General features: G+C 68.3%; 1 protein-coding gene across 1 annotated transcript; it reads right to left on the bottom strand.

Annotated features, from left to right (window-relative positions):
- Positions 1-490: 490 nt before the first annotated feature.
- Positions 491-14,212, bottom strand: LOC309891652 (neurogenic locus notch homolog protein 3-like; the record flags this gene model as incomplete). The annotated part of the gene is given in 13 exon segments (XM_082785995.1): positions 491-1,534; positions 2,897-2,994; positions 3,698-3,845; positions 4,696-5,000; positions 5,646-5,808; positions 6,186-6,270; positions 7,133-7,346; positions 7,985-8,133; positions 9,462-9,827; positions 12,525-12,952; positions 12,954-13,097; positions 13,495-13,607; positions 14,157-14,212. Coding segments are annotated over 13 exon segments (3,313 nt in total), but the record flags the coding sequence as incomplete, so codon positions are not given.
- Between the last annotated feature and the right edge of the window lie 53 nt (positions 14,213-14,265).

Below are 14,265 nucleotides of genomic sequence, written 5' to 3'. Positions count from 1 at the left end.
CAAGGTCCCCATGGTGGGGGGGGGTCCCTGGGTTGTCCCCATGCTGGGGGTGGCACTTGGGTGCTGGGGGGGGGGGGTCCCATTATGGGGGGGGTCCCTATTATAGGGGGGGTCCCCATTAAGGTGGGGGTGTCCCCATTATGGGGGGGTCCCCTTGGGGTGTCCCCATACTTGGGGAGGGTCCCTATTATGGGGGGGTTCCCCATATTTTGGGGGGGGGGGGGCATTATTGGGTGGGGGTCCCTTGGGGTGTCCCCATACTTAGGGTGGTCCCTATTCTGGGGGGGGGTGTCCCCATATTTGGGGGTGTCCCCATTATGGGGGGGGGTCCCCAGGGTGGGGAGTGGCTGGGGGGGGTCCCCACACTTGGGGGGGGGTCCCCTTGGGGGTATCCCCATGGTGGGGGTGTCCCCATGGTGGGGTTGTCCCCATACCTGGGGGGGGGACCCTATGCTGGTGGGGGGGGGGGGGCCCTTGGGGTGCTCCCCCCTCAGGCAAACACCTGCCTCTTGGGGGGGGGCTGCTCGGGGGGCGGGGGCAGGGGGGGGCCCAGCTGGGTCTGGGGGGGGGGGGGGCCCAGCAGGTTGGGGCTGGGGGTGGCCTCGGACCAGTCGGGGAGGGAGGGGGGCGAGGGGCTGGCCCAGGGCTCGGGGGTCTCGGGGAGGGGGTGAGGTAGGGGTGCTCGCTGGGCACCCCCAGGAAGGCCCCCCCGTACTCTTCCCCCCCCCCCGGGGAAATAAGGGGGGGGCCCCCCCCCCACCCTGGGGGGAGCGGGGTGGGGGTCCGCGCCCCACGGCGCCGGGGGGCAGCAGCAGGGTGGGGGCGAAGCTTTGCCCCGGGGGGGAGGGGGCAAGGGGGGGTGCGGGGGGGCCCCCAACCCGGGGTGGGGGGCGCCTCGGCCGTGCCACTCGTAGGGGACGGCCACCAAACGGGACGAGTTGGGGGGCGGGGGGGGGACGACGACGGGACCCCCGGCGCCCCCCGGCAGCCTCGCCACCCCCAGGGCGACGGCGAAGGCAGGGGGGGGCCCCGGCGGCGGCGGCGGCGGCGGTTCCAGCCCGGTGGGGGGGGGGGGCGGGGGCACCCCAAAAAGCCCGGGGGACGCGGGGTTGGGCCCGTAGGGTGACCCCAAAGACTCGACGGGGGACAAGGTGACCGAGCTCTCCAAGCCGGGGGGGCACTCGTTTTTTTTGCTGCGCCCCTTGGCACCCCCTTTCCCCCCGCCCCCCCCGGGCCGCCGGCTCTTTTTGGGGGGCAGGAAGGCGACGACGGCGGAAGAAGAAGAAGAAGAAGCAGAAGCAGCAGAAGGGGGCCCCAGTAACGCCGGGGGGGGCAGGGAGGTGGCGGGGGGGCTGCGGCCCCCCCCGTGGTGGTCCAGCAGGCGGACGATGTCGTGGTGGCGGCGCTGGTGGCCGATGTCCCGGGGGAGGCGGTCCAGGTGGTCGCTGATGTCGCGGTTGGCGCTGTGCTCCAGCAGGATGCGCGCCGCCTCGTAGCTGCCCTCCCGGGCGGCCAGGAACAGCGGGGTCTCCTCCTGGGGAGGGGGGGGGTTGGAAGGGGAGGTGGGGGTGAGGGAAGGGGTGGTGGGGGAGGTGGGGGTGGTTGGGGAGAGATTTGGGGTAACGGGGGTGTGTGTCGGGGGCGATGGGGTCAACGGGGCGGCTCCGTGGGGTAATGGGGACAGCTCCTCGGGGTAATGGGGGCAATGGGATCAATGGGACACCTCTTGGGGTCAATGGGATCAATGGGACACTTGTTGGGGTCAATGGGGCATCTCGCTGGGTTAAGGGGGTCAATGGGACACCTCTTGGGGTCAATGGACTCAGTGGGGCAGCTCTCTGGGGCAATGGGGACAGCTCCTGGGGCAATGGGATCAATGGGGCATCTCATGGGGTCAATGGGGTCAATGGGACACCTCTTGGGGTCAATGGGGCATCTTCTAAGGTCAATGGGATCAATGGGACACCTGTTGGGGTCAATGGGATCAATGGGGCAGCTCTCTGGGGCAATGGGGACATCTCCTGGGGGCAATGGGATCAATGGGGTGGCTCCGTGGGGCAATGGGGACAGTTCCTGGGGGCAATGGGGTCAATGGGACACCTGTTGGGGTCAATGGGGCATCTCCTGGGGCCAATGGGACACTGTTGGGGTCAATAGGACCAATGGGACGCCTGTTGGGGTCAATGGGATCAATGGGGCGGCTCCGTGGGGCAATGGGGACATCTCCTGGGGTCAATGGGACCAATGGAACACCTCTTGGGGTCAATGGAGTCAATGAGACACCTCTTGAGGTCAATGGGATCAATGGGACAGCTCTCTGGGGCAATGGGGGCATCTCCAAGGGTCAATGGGATCAATGGGACATCTCCTGGGGTAAATGGGGCATCTTCTGGGGGTCAATGGGATCAATGGGGCATCTCCTGTGGTCAATGGGTTCAATAGGGCATCTCCTAGGGTCAGTGAGATCACTGGGGCCACCTCTTGGGGTCAACGGGACATCTCCTGGGGTCAATGGGATCAACAGGACATCTCCAGCGGTCAATGGGGCATCTCCTGGGGTCAATGGGGTCAATGGGACACCTCTTGGGGTCAATGGGGCATCTCCTGGGGTCAATGGGGTCAATGGGACACCTCTTGGGGTCAATGGGGCATCTCCTGGGGTCAATGGGGTCAATGGGACACCTCTTGGGGTCAATGGGACATCTCCTGGGGGTAATGGGATCAATGGGGTGGCTCCTAGGATCAATGGGGTCAATGGGACACCTCTTGGGGTCAATGGGGCATCTCCCGGGGCTGTGGGGTGCGCAGGCCCCAGGGGAACGGGGTCTGGGGGGGCAGCTGGACGTTGGGGGGTCCCCTATTGGGGGCGGGGGTCCCTGTGGGGTCGCCCCCCCACCTTGCTGTCCTGCATGTCCTTGTTGGCCCCGTTCTTCAGCAGCGCCAGCGTCGCCTCCATGTTGTTCACGGCCGCCGCCCAGTGCAGGGCGGATTTCCCTGGGGGGGGGCACAGGAGGGTGAGACCGGGACCCCCCCCAGAACCCCATGGGCACCCCCAGACACCCCCAGGTGCCCCCAGAACACCCCCAGCCCCCCCTCAAGGACACCCCCAGACCCCCCCAGGTCCCCTAAGGACACGCCCAGCCCCCGCCCCCGCCACCCCCAGACACCCTCAGGATGCCCCCAGGACCCCCCCAGGACACCCCTAGACCCCCCAGGTGGCCCAAGGACACCCCAGCCCCCCCCCACCAAGGACACACCCAGGACACACCCACATCCCCCAGGATACCCCCAGGACACCACAAAACACCCCCAGACCCCCCCCCAGGACACCCCCAGACCCCCTCAAGGACACCCCTAGACCCCACCAGGTCCCCCCAGGACACCCCCAGCCCCCCCCGGACGCCCCCAGGACACCCCAGAACTCCCCAGACACCCCCAGGTCCCCAAAGGACACCCCCAGCCCCCCTCCCAGGACACCCCCAAAACACCCCAAAACACCCCCAGGCCCCGCCAGGACACCCCCAGACCCCCCCAGGACCCCCTCAAACACCCCCAGGACACCCCTAGACCCCCCCAGACCCCCCCAAAACACCCCCAGGTCCCCCAAAACACCCCCAGGACACCTCCCAGCCCCCCCTAGCACCCCACCAACCCCCCTCCAGACCCCCCCCTCCCAAAAACCCCCCCCCCCCCCCACCGGTCTCATCGACGGCGTTGACGTCGGCGTGGCAGGCGATGAGCTCCTCCACCATGCCCTCCACCGCCAGGCGCGCCGCCAGGATGAGTGCGGTGGAGCCGTCGGCCATGCGGGCGTCCAGGTCGGTCGAGCGGTTCCGGATCAGGATCTGGGGGGCGGGAGGGGGTGTGGGGGGGGTGTGGGGGGGCAGCGGGGTGAGGGGGGGGTGGAATTGGGGGTGCGGTGGAGGTAGGGGTAAGGGGGTGCCCCACAGTGGGGTTGTTGGAGTTGGGGAGTGCGGCGGGGCTCCGGGGCACATGGGGGTTCATCGGGGCAGCGCCCAAGTCCTGGTGTCTTGGTGGGTGCCCCATGGTGGGGTGACCCGTGGTGGCACCCCATGACCCATGGTGGCACCCCATGACCAACAGTGGTACCCCATGACCGAGGGTGGCACCTCATGACCCATGGTGGCACCCCATGACCAATGGTGGCACCCCATGACCGATGGTAGCACCCCATGACTGATAGTGGCACCTCATTACCCATGGTGGCACCCCATGACCAATGGTGATGCCCCATGACCAATAGTGACACCCCATGACTGATGGTGGCACCTCATGACCCATGGTGGCACCCCATGACCCATGGTGGCACCCCATGACCTGTGGAGGCACCCCCTGACCCTATGACAGCAGGCAATGCCCTACAAGCACTGACCTTGCTGGGCGCCCCTTAACCATGTCAGGTGCCCCATAACCGTGTTGGGTGTCCCATGATGAAACTGGGTGCCCCAGGACCTTGCTGGGTGCCCCATAACCACGTTGGGTGCCCCATGATGACGATGGGTGCCCCATATAACCATGCGGGGCACCCCATAACCACGTTGGGTGCCCCATGACCACGCTGGGTGCCCTATGATGATGCTGGGTGCCCCATGATGATGCTGGGTGCCCCATATAACCACGCTGGGCGCCCCATAACCACACCGGGCACCCCACGACCGCGCCGGGCGCCCCCACCTGGAAGACGCCCTGCGCGTCGGCGGTGACGGCGGCGTGCAGCGGGGTGCGCCCGGTGTTGTCCTGGGCGTTGGTGTCGGCGCCGGCGTCCAGGAGGCGCTTGGCGGCGTCGGCGCGGGCGTAGCGGGCGGCGAGGTGCAGGGCGGTCTCGCCCGTGCGATCCGTCTGGGCGCCCAGGCTGGCGCCCTGGCAGATGAGGTCGCCGATGATGCCGGCCGAGGCGTCCTCGCCCTCCTCATCCTCGGCCACCTCGGCCTCCACGCCGCCCCCGCAGAAGGAGGCCAGCATCAGCGGCGTGAAGCCATCTGCGGGGGACACGGGGAGGGGGGGTCTCCCGGTGGCCTCGGACCCTAAATCAGTCCCTACCAGGTCCCAGCTGGCCCCAAAAGCCGTGGGAGCCTCCTCGTCCCGTCCCATCCTACTCTTGGCCCCATACATCTCCCATACCCATGATGGCCCCACGGTGGCCCTACAAGGGCCGTGGTGGCCCCATGCCCATGGTGGTCCCACAGGGCATCCTACCTGACCCTACAATGCCCCCCCAAACTTATGGTGGTCCACCGTGCCCCATGTCCATCCTACCTGACCCTACAACACCCCCCCATCCCCATTGGGGTCCCCCATGTCCCACATCCATCCTACCTGACCCTACAATGTCCCCGCGTCCCTATGGTAGTCCCCCATCCCCCACATCCATCCTATCTGACCCCATAATGCTCCCCCATACCCATGCTGGTCCCCCAAGCCCCATATCCATCCTACCTGACCCTACAACACCCCCCATCCCCATTGGGGTCCCCCAAGCCCCACACCCATCCTACTTGACCCCACAACGCCCCCCCATCCCCATTGGGGTCCCCCATGCCCCACCTCCACCCACCTGACCCCACAACGCCCCCAACCCCACGGGGGTCCCCCAGCACCCCCCCTTTCACCCCCCCTTGCCCCACCTGGCCCTCGGACGTTGACGTCCACGCAGTCGGAGTCGAACTCCCCCTGGGGGGGGGTCAGCGCCATGGTGGGGGGCATGCGGATGTCGGCCGCCACCAGGTGATGCTGGGTCCACTGGCGGCAGTCCACAGGGTCCTGGGGCTCTGCGCCCCCCTCCTCCACCTGACGGACCCCCCCAACTGTCACTGTTTGTTTTTTTTTTTGGGGGGGGGGGTGAGGGACCCCCACACAAAAGGGTGCTGGGGTACGGGGCCCCCACACCCGTGAAGATGCCCGGGGTGAGGGTGCTGGGACCCCCCCCCGTGCACCCATGGGGGTGTTCAATGGGGGGTGCCGGGACCCCCACCCACCTATGAGGGTGTTGGGACCCCCCCCCCCGTCTGTATTGGTGTCCAGAAGTGAGGGTGCTGGGACCCCCACCCATGGGGGCACCCAGACCAAAGCTGGGGCTAAGGGGACGCTCTGCTGGGGGGGGGGGGGGGTGTACTGGGACCCTGTGCTTCCCCCCAGTGACCCCCCCCGGTGCCCCCCCCCAGTACCTTGAGCCTCTTGGCCTCGGGGCAGGCGCCCTCCGACCACTCCTCCGAGGGCTCCCCCACCAGGCTCTCGCCCTTCCCCATCGTCCTGGGGGGGGGGGGGGAGGGCAGGTGTCAGCCACTCTAGGTGGGGGCACCCCCAGCTGCACCAGTACCCCCCCTGGTTCCCACATCCCCATCATCCCCAGTGCCCCCCAGTTGCCCCAGTGCCCCCCAGCTCCTTCATTCCCACCATCCCAGTGTCCCCCAGTTGCCCCAGTACTCCCCCAGCCGCCTACCCCAGTGCCTCCCAGTTGCCCCAGTACCCCCCAGCTCCCTCATCCCCCCATCCCCAGTGCTCCTAGCTTCCCAACCCCAGTGCCCCCCAGTTGCCCCAGTGCCCCCCAGCTCCCCCATCCATCCCCCCATCCCAGTGCCCCCAGCTCCCCCATCCCAGTGCCCCCAGTTGCCCCAGTGCCCCCCACCTCCCCCATCCATCCCCCCATCCCAGTGCCCCCAGCTCCCCCACCCCAATCCCAGTGCTCCTAACTTCCCCCAAAACCAATCCCAGTTCCCCCCCGGTTGCCCCACTGCCCCCCAGCTTCCTCATTCCCCCATCCCAGTGCCCCCCAGCTCCCTCATTCCCACCATCCCAGTGCCCCCCAGTTGCCCCAGTATCCCCCCAGCTCCCCCATCTCCCCATCCCAGTGCCCCCAGCTCCCCCATCCCAATCCCAGTGCCCCCCAGTTGCCCCAGTATCCCCCCAGCTCCCCCATCCCCACATCCCAGTGCCCCCCAGTTGCCCCATTGACCCCCAGCTCCCCCATCCCCCCATCCCCGTGCCCCCCAGTTGCCCCAGTATCCCCCCAGCTCCCCCATTCCCCCATCCCAGTGCCCCCCAGCTCCCCCACAACCCACTCCCAGTTCCCCCCAGTGCCCCCCAGTTCCCCCCAGTGCCCCCCAGTCCTCACTTCATGCCCAGGGCGTCCTGCCCCACGGGCTCCCTCCGGTCCTTGTTGCTGCCCTTGGCCAGGCTGAAGCCCTCGGGGAACCAGAGGGTGCTGTGCTCCCGCTTGCGCCGCGCCACCAGTACTCCCAGTACGGCGATGGCCAGCAGGATCAGGCCCCCCACCACCACCAGCGGCAGCAGCCGCACCGGGTCCGGCTCCTCGGGGAGTTTGTCCCCTGCGGGATGGGGGCGGTCAGGGCAGAGGCAGCACGGGGACACCGGGGGGGCTGGGGGGACCAGTGGGGTGCTGGGGGCACCAGTGGGGTGCTGGCACCATGGGGCCACCCATCCCATTTGGGCCACCATAAGGGTACTGGGACCATGGAGCCACCCATCCCATTGGGGTCACCCATCCCACTGGGGACACCCATCCCATTGGGGTCACCCATCCCACTGGGGACACCATAAGGGTGCTGGGGACACCAGTAGGGTCCTGGGCACCATGGGGACACCCATCCCATTGGAGCCATCCATCCCATTAGGGACACCCATCCTACTGGGAACACCATCAGGGTGCTTTCACCATGGAGCCACCCATCCCACTGGGGCCACCCATCCCATTGGGGACACCATAAGGGTGCTGGCACCATGGGGACACTCATCCCATTGGGGTCACCCATCCCATTAGGGACACCATCAGGGTACTGGGACAATGGAGCCACCCATCCCATTGGGGTCACCCATCCCAGTGGGGACACCAGTGGGGTGCTGGCACCATTGGGACACCCATCCCATTGGGGACACCCATCCCTTGTCCCTTGGGGGCCCTCCCCTGCCTCGGGGTCCCCTCCCCTCGTCCCGGGGGGGCCCTCACCGCGCACGGCCTTGATGGGGTAGGGGAAGTGGAGGCGCTCGAGGGCGGAGAGGGCGCCCAGGTAGTCGGCGGCGCTGCGGGTGTCGGGGAAGCACTGGTCGGACGCCTGCGAGCACAGCCGGTTGTCGATCTCCAGCGTCACCACCGAGCTGCGGGGACACCGCGGTCAGCGGGGACACGGGGGGGCAGCGGGGACGCCGGGGGTCATGGGGACACCGGGGGCAGTGGGGACACTGGGGGTAATGGGGACATGGGGGGCAGTGGGGACACTGGGGGTAATGGGGACAGCGGGGGTAATGGGGACACAGGGGGTAATGGGGACATGGGGGGCAGTGGGGACACTGGGGGTAATGGGGACACTGGGGGGTAATGGGGACATGGGGGGCAGTGGGGACACTGGGGGTAATGGGGACACTGGGGGTAATGGGGACACTGGGGGCAGTGGGGACAACGGGGGTAGCCAGGACACCGGGGGTAATGGGGACACCGGGGGCAGTGGGGACACTGTGGTCAGTGGGGACACCGGGGGCAATGGGGACATGAGGGTAATAGGGACACCGGGGGTAATGGGGACACCGGGGGCAGTGGGGTCCCCCAGTTCTTGGTGCGCGGTGCCCATGGCCCGCCCCCCAGTGCGGTGGGTGACCATCGGGTGGCCCTAAAGAACCGGCAGCCGAGGCCCCGTGGCACCCATGTCCCCCACCCCATATCCCCCACCCCATCCCATCCTATCCTTATCCCACCCATGGCCCCCACCTCATAGCCCCCACCCCACCCCATCCATGTCACCCATCCCATCCCATCCCACCCCACCCCATCCCCCCACGGCCCCCATCCCATAGCCCCCACCCCATCCATCCCTCCCCATCCATCCCATCCCATCCCCATCCCATCCCATGTCCCCCACCCTACCTCACCCCATCCCATCCCAACCTCACCCTGTCCCCATTCCATCCCAATCCATCCCATGTCCCCCACCCCACCCCATCCCATCTTTATCCCACCCACGGTCCCCATCCCATGTGCCCCCCTCCCATCCCATCCCATCCCATCCCATCCCATCCCATCCCATCCCATCCCATCCCATCCCATCCCATCCCACCCCACCCCATCCCATCCCATCCCACCCCATCCCATCCCATCCCACCCCATCCATGTTGCCTATCCCATCCCATCCCATGTCCCCCACCCCATATCCCCCACCCCATCCCATCCCATCCCATCCCATCCCATCCCACCCCATTCATCCCATCCATCCCATCCCAATCCCATCCCATGTCCCCCACCCCATCTCCCCCACCCCATCCACCCCATCCATCCCATCCCACCCCACCCCATCCCATCCCCATCCCAATCCCACCCCATGTCCCCCACCCCATCCATCCCATCCCACCCCACCCCAATCCCATCCCCACCCCATCCCAATCCCCACCTCACCCACATCCCCCACCCCTTTCCCCACCGTCCCCCCACTCACCCTATAACCTCATCGCCCTCCCCTTGCGGGCTCTCCCCATGGCCTGGATCCAGCTCCCTCCTCTTCCTCCTCTTCCTCTCCCCGCGGGGCCGGTAATAGGGTCGGATCATCATCTCCCCGCGCGCGTCCAGGCGGATGCGCAGCGAGGTGCGCAGGATGGTGCTGAGGCCCTGCAGGAAGGCGGCGCTGGCTCGGCGCAGCTCCTCGGGGGGCAGCAGCACCGTCACCACCAGCACCCCCCGGGCCAGGCTTTGGGGGACGCGGGGGGCGCAGTCCAGGCCGTCCCAGGCGCACTCCTCGCTGTTGCAGCCTTGGTCGCAGCGCCCGTCGGCGAAGTGGTCGGAGCAGTACTGGGCGTACAGGGGGCTGCGGGGGGGCAAGGGGGGGTTATGGGGGGGGTTATGGGGTGGGTGTGGGGTGGGTGTGGGGTGGGTGTGGGGTGGGGGGGGTATGGGGTGGGGGCGTTATGGGGTGGGGATGGAAGTGGTCGGAGCAGTACTGGGCGTACAGGGGGCTGCGGGGGGGCAAGGGGGGGTTATGGGGGGGGTGTGGGGTGGGTGTGGGGTGGGGGGGGTATGGGGTGGGGATGGGGTGGGTGTGGGGTGGGTGTGGGGGGGTATGGGGTGGGGATGGGGTGGGGGGGGTATGGGGTGGGTGTGGGGTGGGGGGGTTATGGGGTGGGGATGGGGTGGGGATGGAAGTGGTCGGAGCAGTACTGGGCGTACAGGGGGCTGCGGGGGGGGCAAGGGGGGGTTATGGGGTGGGTTATGGGGTGGGTGTGGGGTGGGTGTGGGGTGGGTGTGGGGTGGGGGGGGTATGGGGTGGGGGCGTTATGGGGTGGGGATGGAAGTGGTCGGAGCAGTACTGGGCGTACAGGGGGCTGCGGGGGGGCAAGGGGGGGTTATGGGGTGGGTTATGGGGTGGGTGTGGGGTGGTGGGGGTATGGGGTGGGGATGGGGTGGGTGTGGGGTGGGGATGGGGTGGGGGGGGTATGGGGTGGGGATGGGGTGGGTATGGAAGTGGTCGGAGCAGTACTGGGCGTACAGGGGGCTGCGGGGGGGCAAGGGGGGGTTATGGGGTGGGTTATGGGGTGGGTGTGGGGTGGGTGTGGGGTGGGGGGGGTATGGGGTGGGTGTGGGGTGGGGGGGTTATGGGGTGGGGATGGGGTGGGGATGGAAGTGGTCGGAGCAGTACTGGGCGTACAGGGGGCTGCGGGGGGGCTGCGGGGGGGTTATGGGGGGGTTATGGGGTGGGGGGGTGTAGGGGGTGGGGTGGGTATGGGGTGGGTGTGGGGTGGGTGTGGGGTGGGTATGGGGTGGGGATGGAAGTGGTCGGAGCAGTACTGGGCGTACAGGGGGCTGCGGGGGGGCAAGGGGGGGTTATGGGGTGGGTTATGGGGTGGGTGTGGGGTGGTGGGGGTGTAGAGGATAGGTATGGGGTGGGTATGGGGTGGGTGTGGGGTGGGTGTGGGGTGGGGATGGGGTGGGTGTGGGGGGGGTATGGAAGTGGTCGGAGCAGTACTGGGCGTACAGGGGGCTGCGGGGGGGGCAAGGGGGGGTTATGGGGGGGTTATGGGGTGGGTATGGGGTGGGAGGGTGCAGGGGATGGGTATGGGGTGGGTATGGGGTGGGTGTGGGGGGGGTATGGAAGTGGTCGGAGCAGTACTGGGCGTACAGGGGGCTGCGGGGGGGCAAGGGGTGGTTATGGGGGGGTTATGGGGTGGGGATGGGGGGGGTATGGGGTGGGTATGGAAGTGGTCGGAGCAGTACTGGGCGTACAGGGGGCTGCGGGGGGGCAAGGGTGGTTATGGGGTGGGTTATGGGGTGGGTGTGGGGTGGTGGGGGTATGGGGTGGGGATGGGGTGGGGATGGGGTGGGGGGGTGCAGGGGATGGGTATGGGGTGGGTATGGGGTGGGTATGGGGGGGGTATGGAAGTGGTCGGAGCAGTACTGGGCGTACAGGGGGCTGCGGGGGGGGGCAAGGGGTGGTTATGGGGTGGGTATGGGGTGGGGTGGGGGTGTAAGGGGGGTGGGGAGGGTATAAGGGGGGTGGGGATGTAAGGGGGGGGGTATAAGGGGGGTGGGGACATAAGGGGATGTAGGGACACAGAGGGGGATATGGGGACATGAGGGGATATAGGGATGTGAGGGGGCATGGGGACATAAAGGGGTGTGGGGGCACGATGGGATATGGGGACGAGGGGATATAGGGACATAAAAGGGTGTGGGGATACAAGGGGGTGGGGGGGCATAAAGGGGTGGGGGGGCATAAAGGGGTGTGGGGATATGAGGGGACGTGGAGACATGAGGGGGTGTGGGGCCATAAGGGGATATAGGGACATAAAGGGGTATAGGGATACAAGGGGGTGGGGGGCCATAAAGGGGTGGGGGGCCATAAAGGGGTGGGGGGCATAAAGGAGTATAGGGACATAAAGGGATATGGGGGGGGGGTATAAAGGGGATATAGGGACATAAAGGGGTATAGGGATATAAAGGGATGTGGGGGGGCATAAAGGGGATATAGGGAAATAGGGGGATATAGGGACATCAAGGGATATAGGGACATGAGGGGGTGTGGGGACATAAAGGGATATGGGGACACGAGGGGACGTGGGGATGGGGGACATGGGGACATAAAGGGGTGTGGGGCCATAAGGGGGGGCGTGGGGACACGAGGGGATGGGGGAGCATAAGGGGATGGGGGGCGTGGGGACATGGGGGGCATGGGGACACGGGGGATATAGGGACGTGGGAGATATGGGGACATGGAGACACAGGGGACATGGGGGGGCATGGGGACATGGGGGGGGCACAGGGGGAGACATAGGGCATGGGGGGGACATGGGGGGGACACGGGGGACACGTGGGGGGGGTTCACACCAGCCCCCCACCCACAGCACCCAGAACCCACTCACACACCGGGGGGGGAGCACACATCAGGTGGGGAGGGGGCTGCCTACGGGTCTGGGGGTGGGACGGGTGGGACGGGTGACCACTGCCCCCCCCCCCATGAACCCCCCCGACCCCCCCCCCCCATGGACCCCCCCCCCATCCCCTCACTCACTTGCAGGCGCGGTGGGGGGGCCGGCAGTCGAAGTTGTCGTAGAGGCACTGGGGGGTGTCGCAGCCCCCGTCGCAGCGCCCGTTGCCGAAAAGCCCCCGGCACTGGGGGGGGGCGCAGTGCCTCCAGGGGTCCCCCACCCGCAGCGAGCAGTCCCCCCCGTCCCAGCCGCACCCCGCCGTGTTGCAGTGCCGGTCGCACACCCCGTCCCCCCCCAGCTCCTCGCAGCCCCCCCCCGGAGGGCAACCGTCGCTCTGGGGGGGTGGGGGGGGCGGCGTGGGGGGGGGCACCTCCTGGCAGCGCGCCCCCCCGAAACCCGGGGGGCAGAGGCAGCGGGAGAAGGGGGGGTGCGGGGAGGGGGCGCAGGTGCCCCCGTGGAGGCAGGGGGGGCAGGCGGTGGTGGTGGTGTTTTTTTTTTGGGGGGGGGGGCAGCCGCTGCTGGCACTCGGGCCCCCCGAAGCCGGGGGGGCAGAGGCAGCGGGGGCCGGCGGGGGGGGGCTGGCAGTGGCCCCCGTTGGCGCAGGAGAGGTGGCGGCAGGAGGGGGCCCGGCGCTCGCACTGGGGGCCCCCGAAACCCTGGGGGGGGGGAAAGAAAAAAAAAAAAAAAAAAAAAAAAAGGGGGGGGGAGAAAAAAATGGGGGGGGGGAGAAAAAAATGGGGGGGTCACGGGAGAGGGATTGATGGGGGGGGGCACACGCTGGGGTGCACCCAGGAGCCCAAGCCCCCCCCAGCACCCAGAGGTGTGCCCCCCCCCCATGGCACCCCCCTGAGCCCACCCCCCAGCTCCCAGCCCCATAGGATGGGGGCACCCCCCCCCCCCCATGGCACCCTGAGCCCCCACCCCCATGGAATGCCCCCCCCCATCCCCATACCACCCCCCCAAGCTCCCCCCCAGCACCCACCCCCATGGGCTGGGGACACCCCCCAACGTCCCCCCCCCCAGCCCCACGCCCCCCCCCCCCCCCTCACTCACGGGGGGGCAGCGGCAGGTGAAGCCCGGGGGGGTGCCGGGGGTGGGCTGGCAGCCCCCCCCGTGGCGGCAGGGCTGCGACTCGCAGGCGTTCACCGGGCTCTGGCAGCGGTGGCCTTGGGGGGGGGGCACGGGGGGGGGCACAGGACAAAGCAGGGGGGGTCAGGGGGACGTGAACCCCCCCCCAAGTTCCCTGTCCCCCCGTAGTCCCCCCCAAGTCCCTATGCCCCCCCATAGCCCCCATGTCCCCCCCCATAGCCCCCATGTCCTTGTCCCCCCCCAGCCCCCATGTCCCTATGTCCCCCACCCCCATGCCCCCCCCCGCGCCCCCCCAGTCCCTCTATCCCCCCCCATGTCCCTATATGCCCCCCAGAGCCCCCTATAGTCCCCCATGTCCCCCCCACATGTCCCTATATCCCCCCCCATAGCCCCTTGCCCCTATATCCCCATGACCCCCCCACGTCCCCATGTCCCCCCCCCGTGCCCCCCCCCCCCAAATACCGGTGCATCCAGCCCAGCAGAGGCAGCGGTAGCTGTTGTCCCCTGGACGCATCCCCTATACCCCCCTGTCCCTATATCCCCATGACCCCCCACAACCCCTATGACCCCCTATGACCCCCCCACGTCCCCATGTCCCCCCCCCCGTGCCCCCCCCCCCCAAATACCGGTGTATCCGGGCCGGCAGAGACAGCGGTGGCTGCTGTCCCCCTGGATCCAGTCCCTATATCCCCCCGTCCCTATATTGTCCCTATATCCCAATGACCCCCCATGACC

Source organism: Aythya marila, assembly GCF_965140915.1.
Source record: "Aythya marila genome assembly, contig: HAP1_HAP1_SCAFFOLD_1017, whole genome shotgun sequence".
In the NCBI taxonomy this organism is placed as follows: domain Eukaryota; kingdom Metazoa; phylum Chordata; class Aves; order Anseriformes; family Anatidae; genus Aythya; species Aythya marila.
The sequence above is the reverse complement of the archived record's forward strand: the minus strand, read 5'-3'. Positions and strand labels throughout refer to the sequence as shown.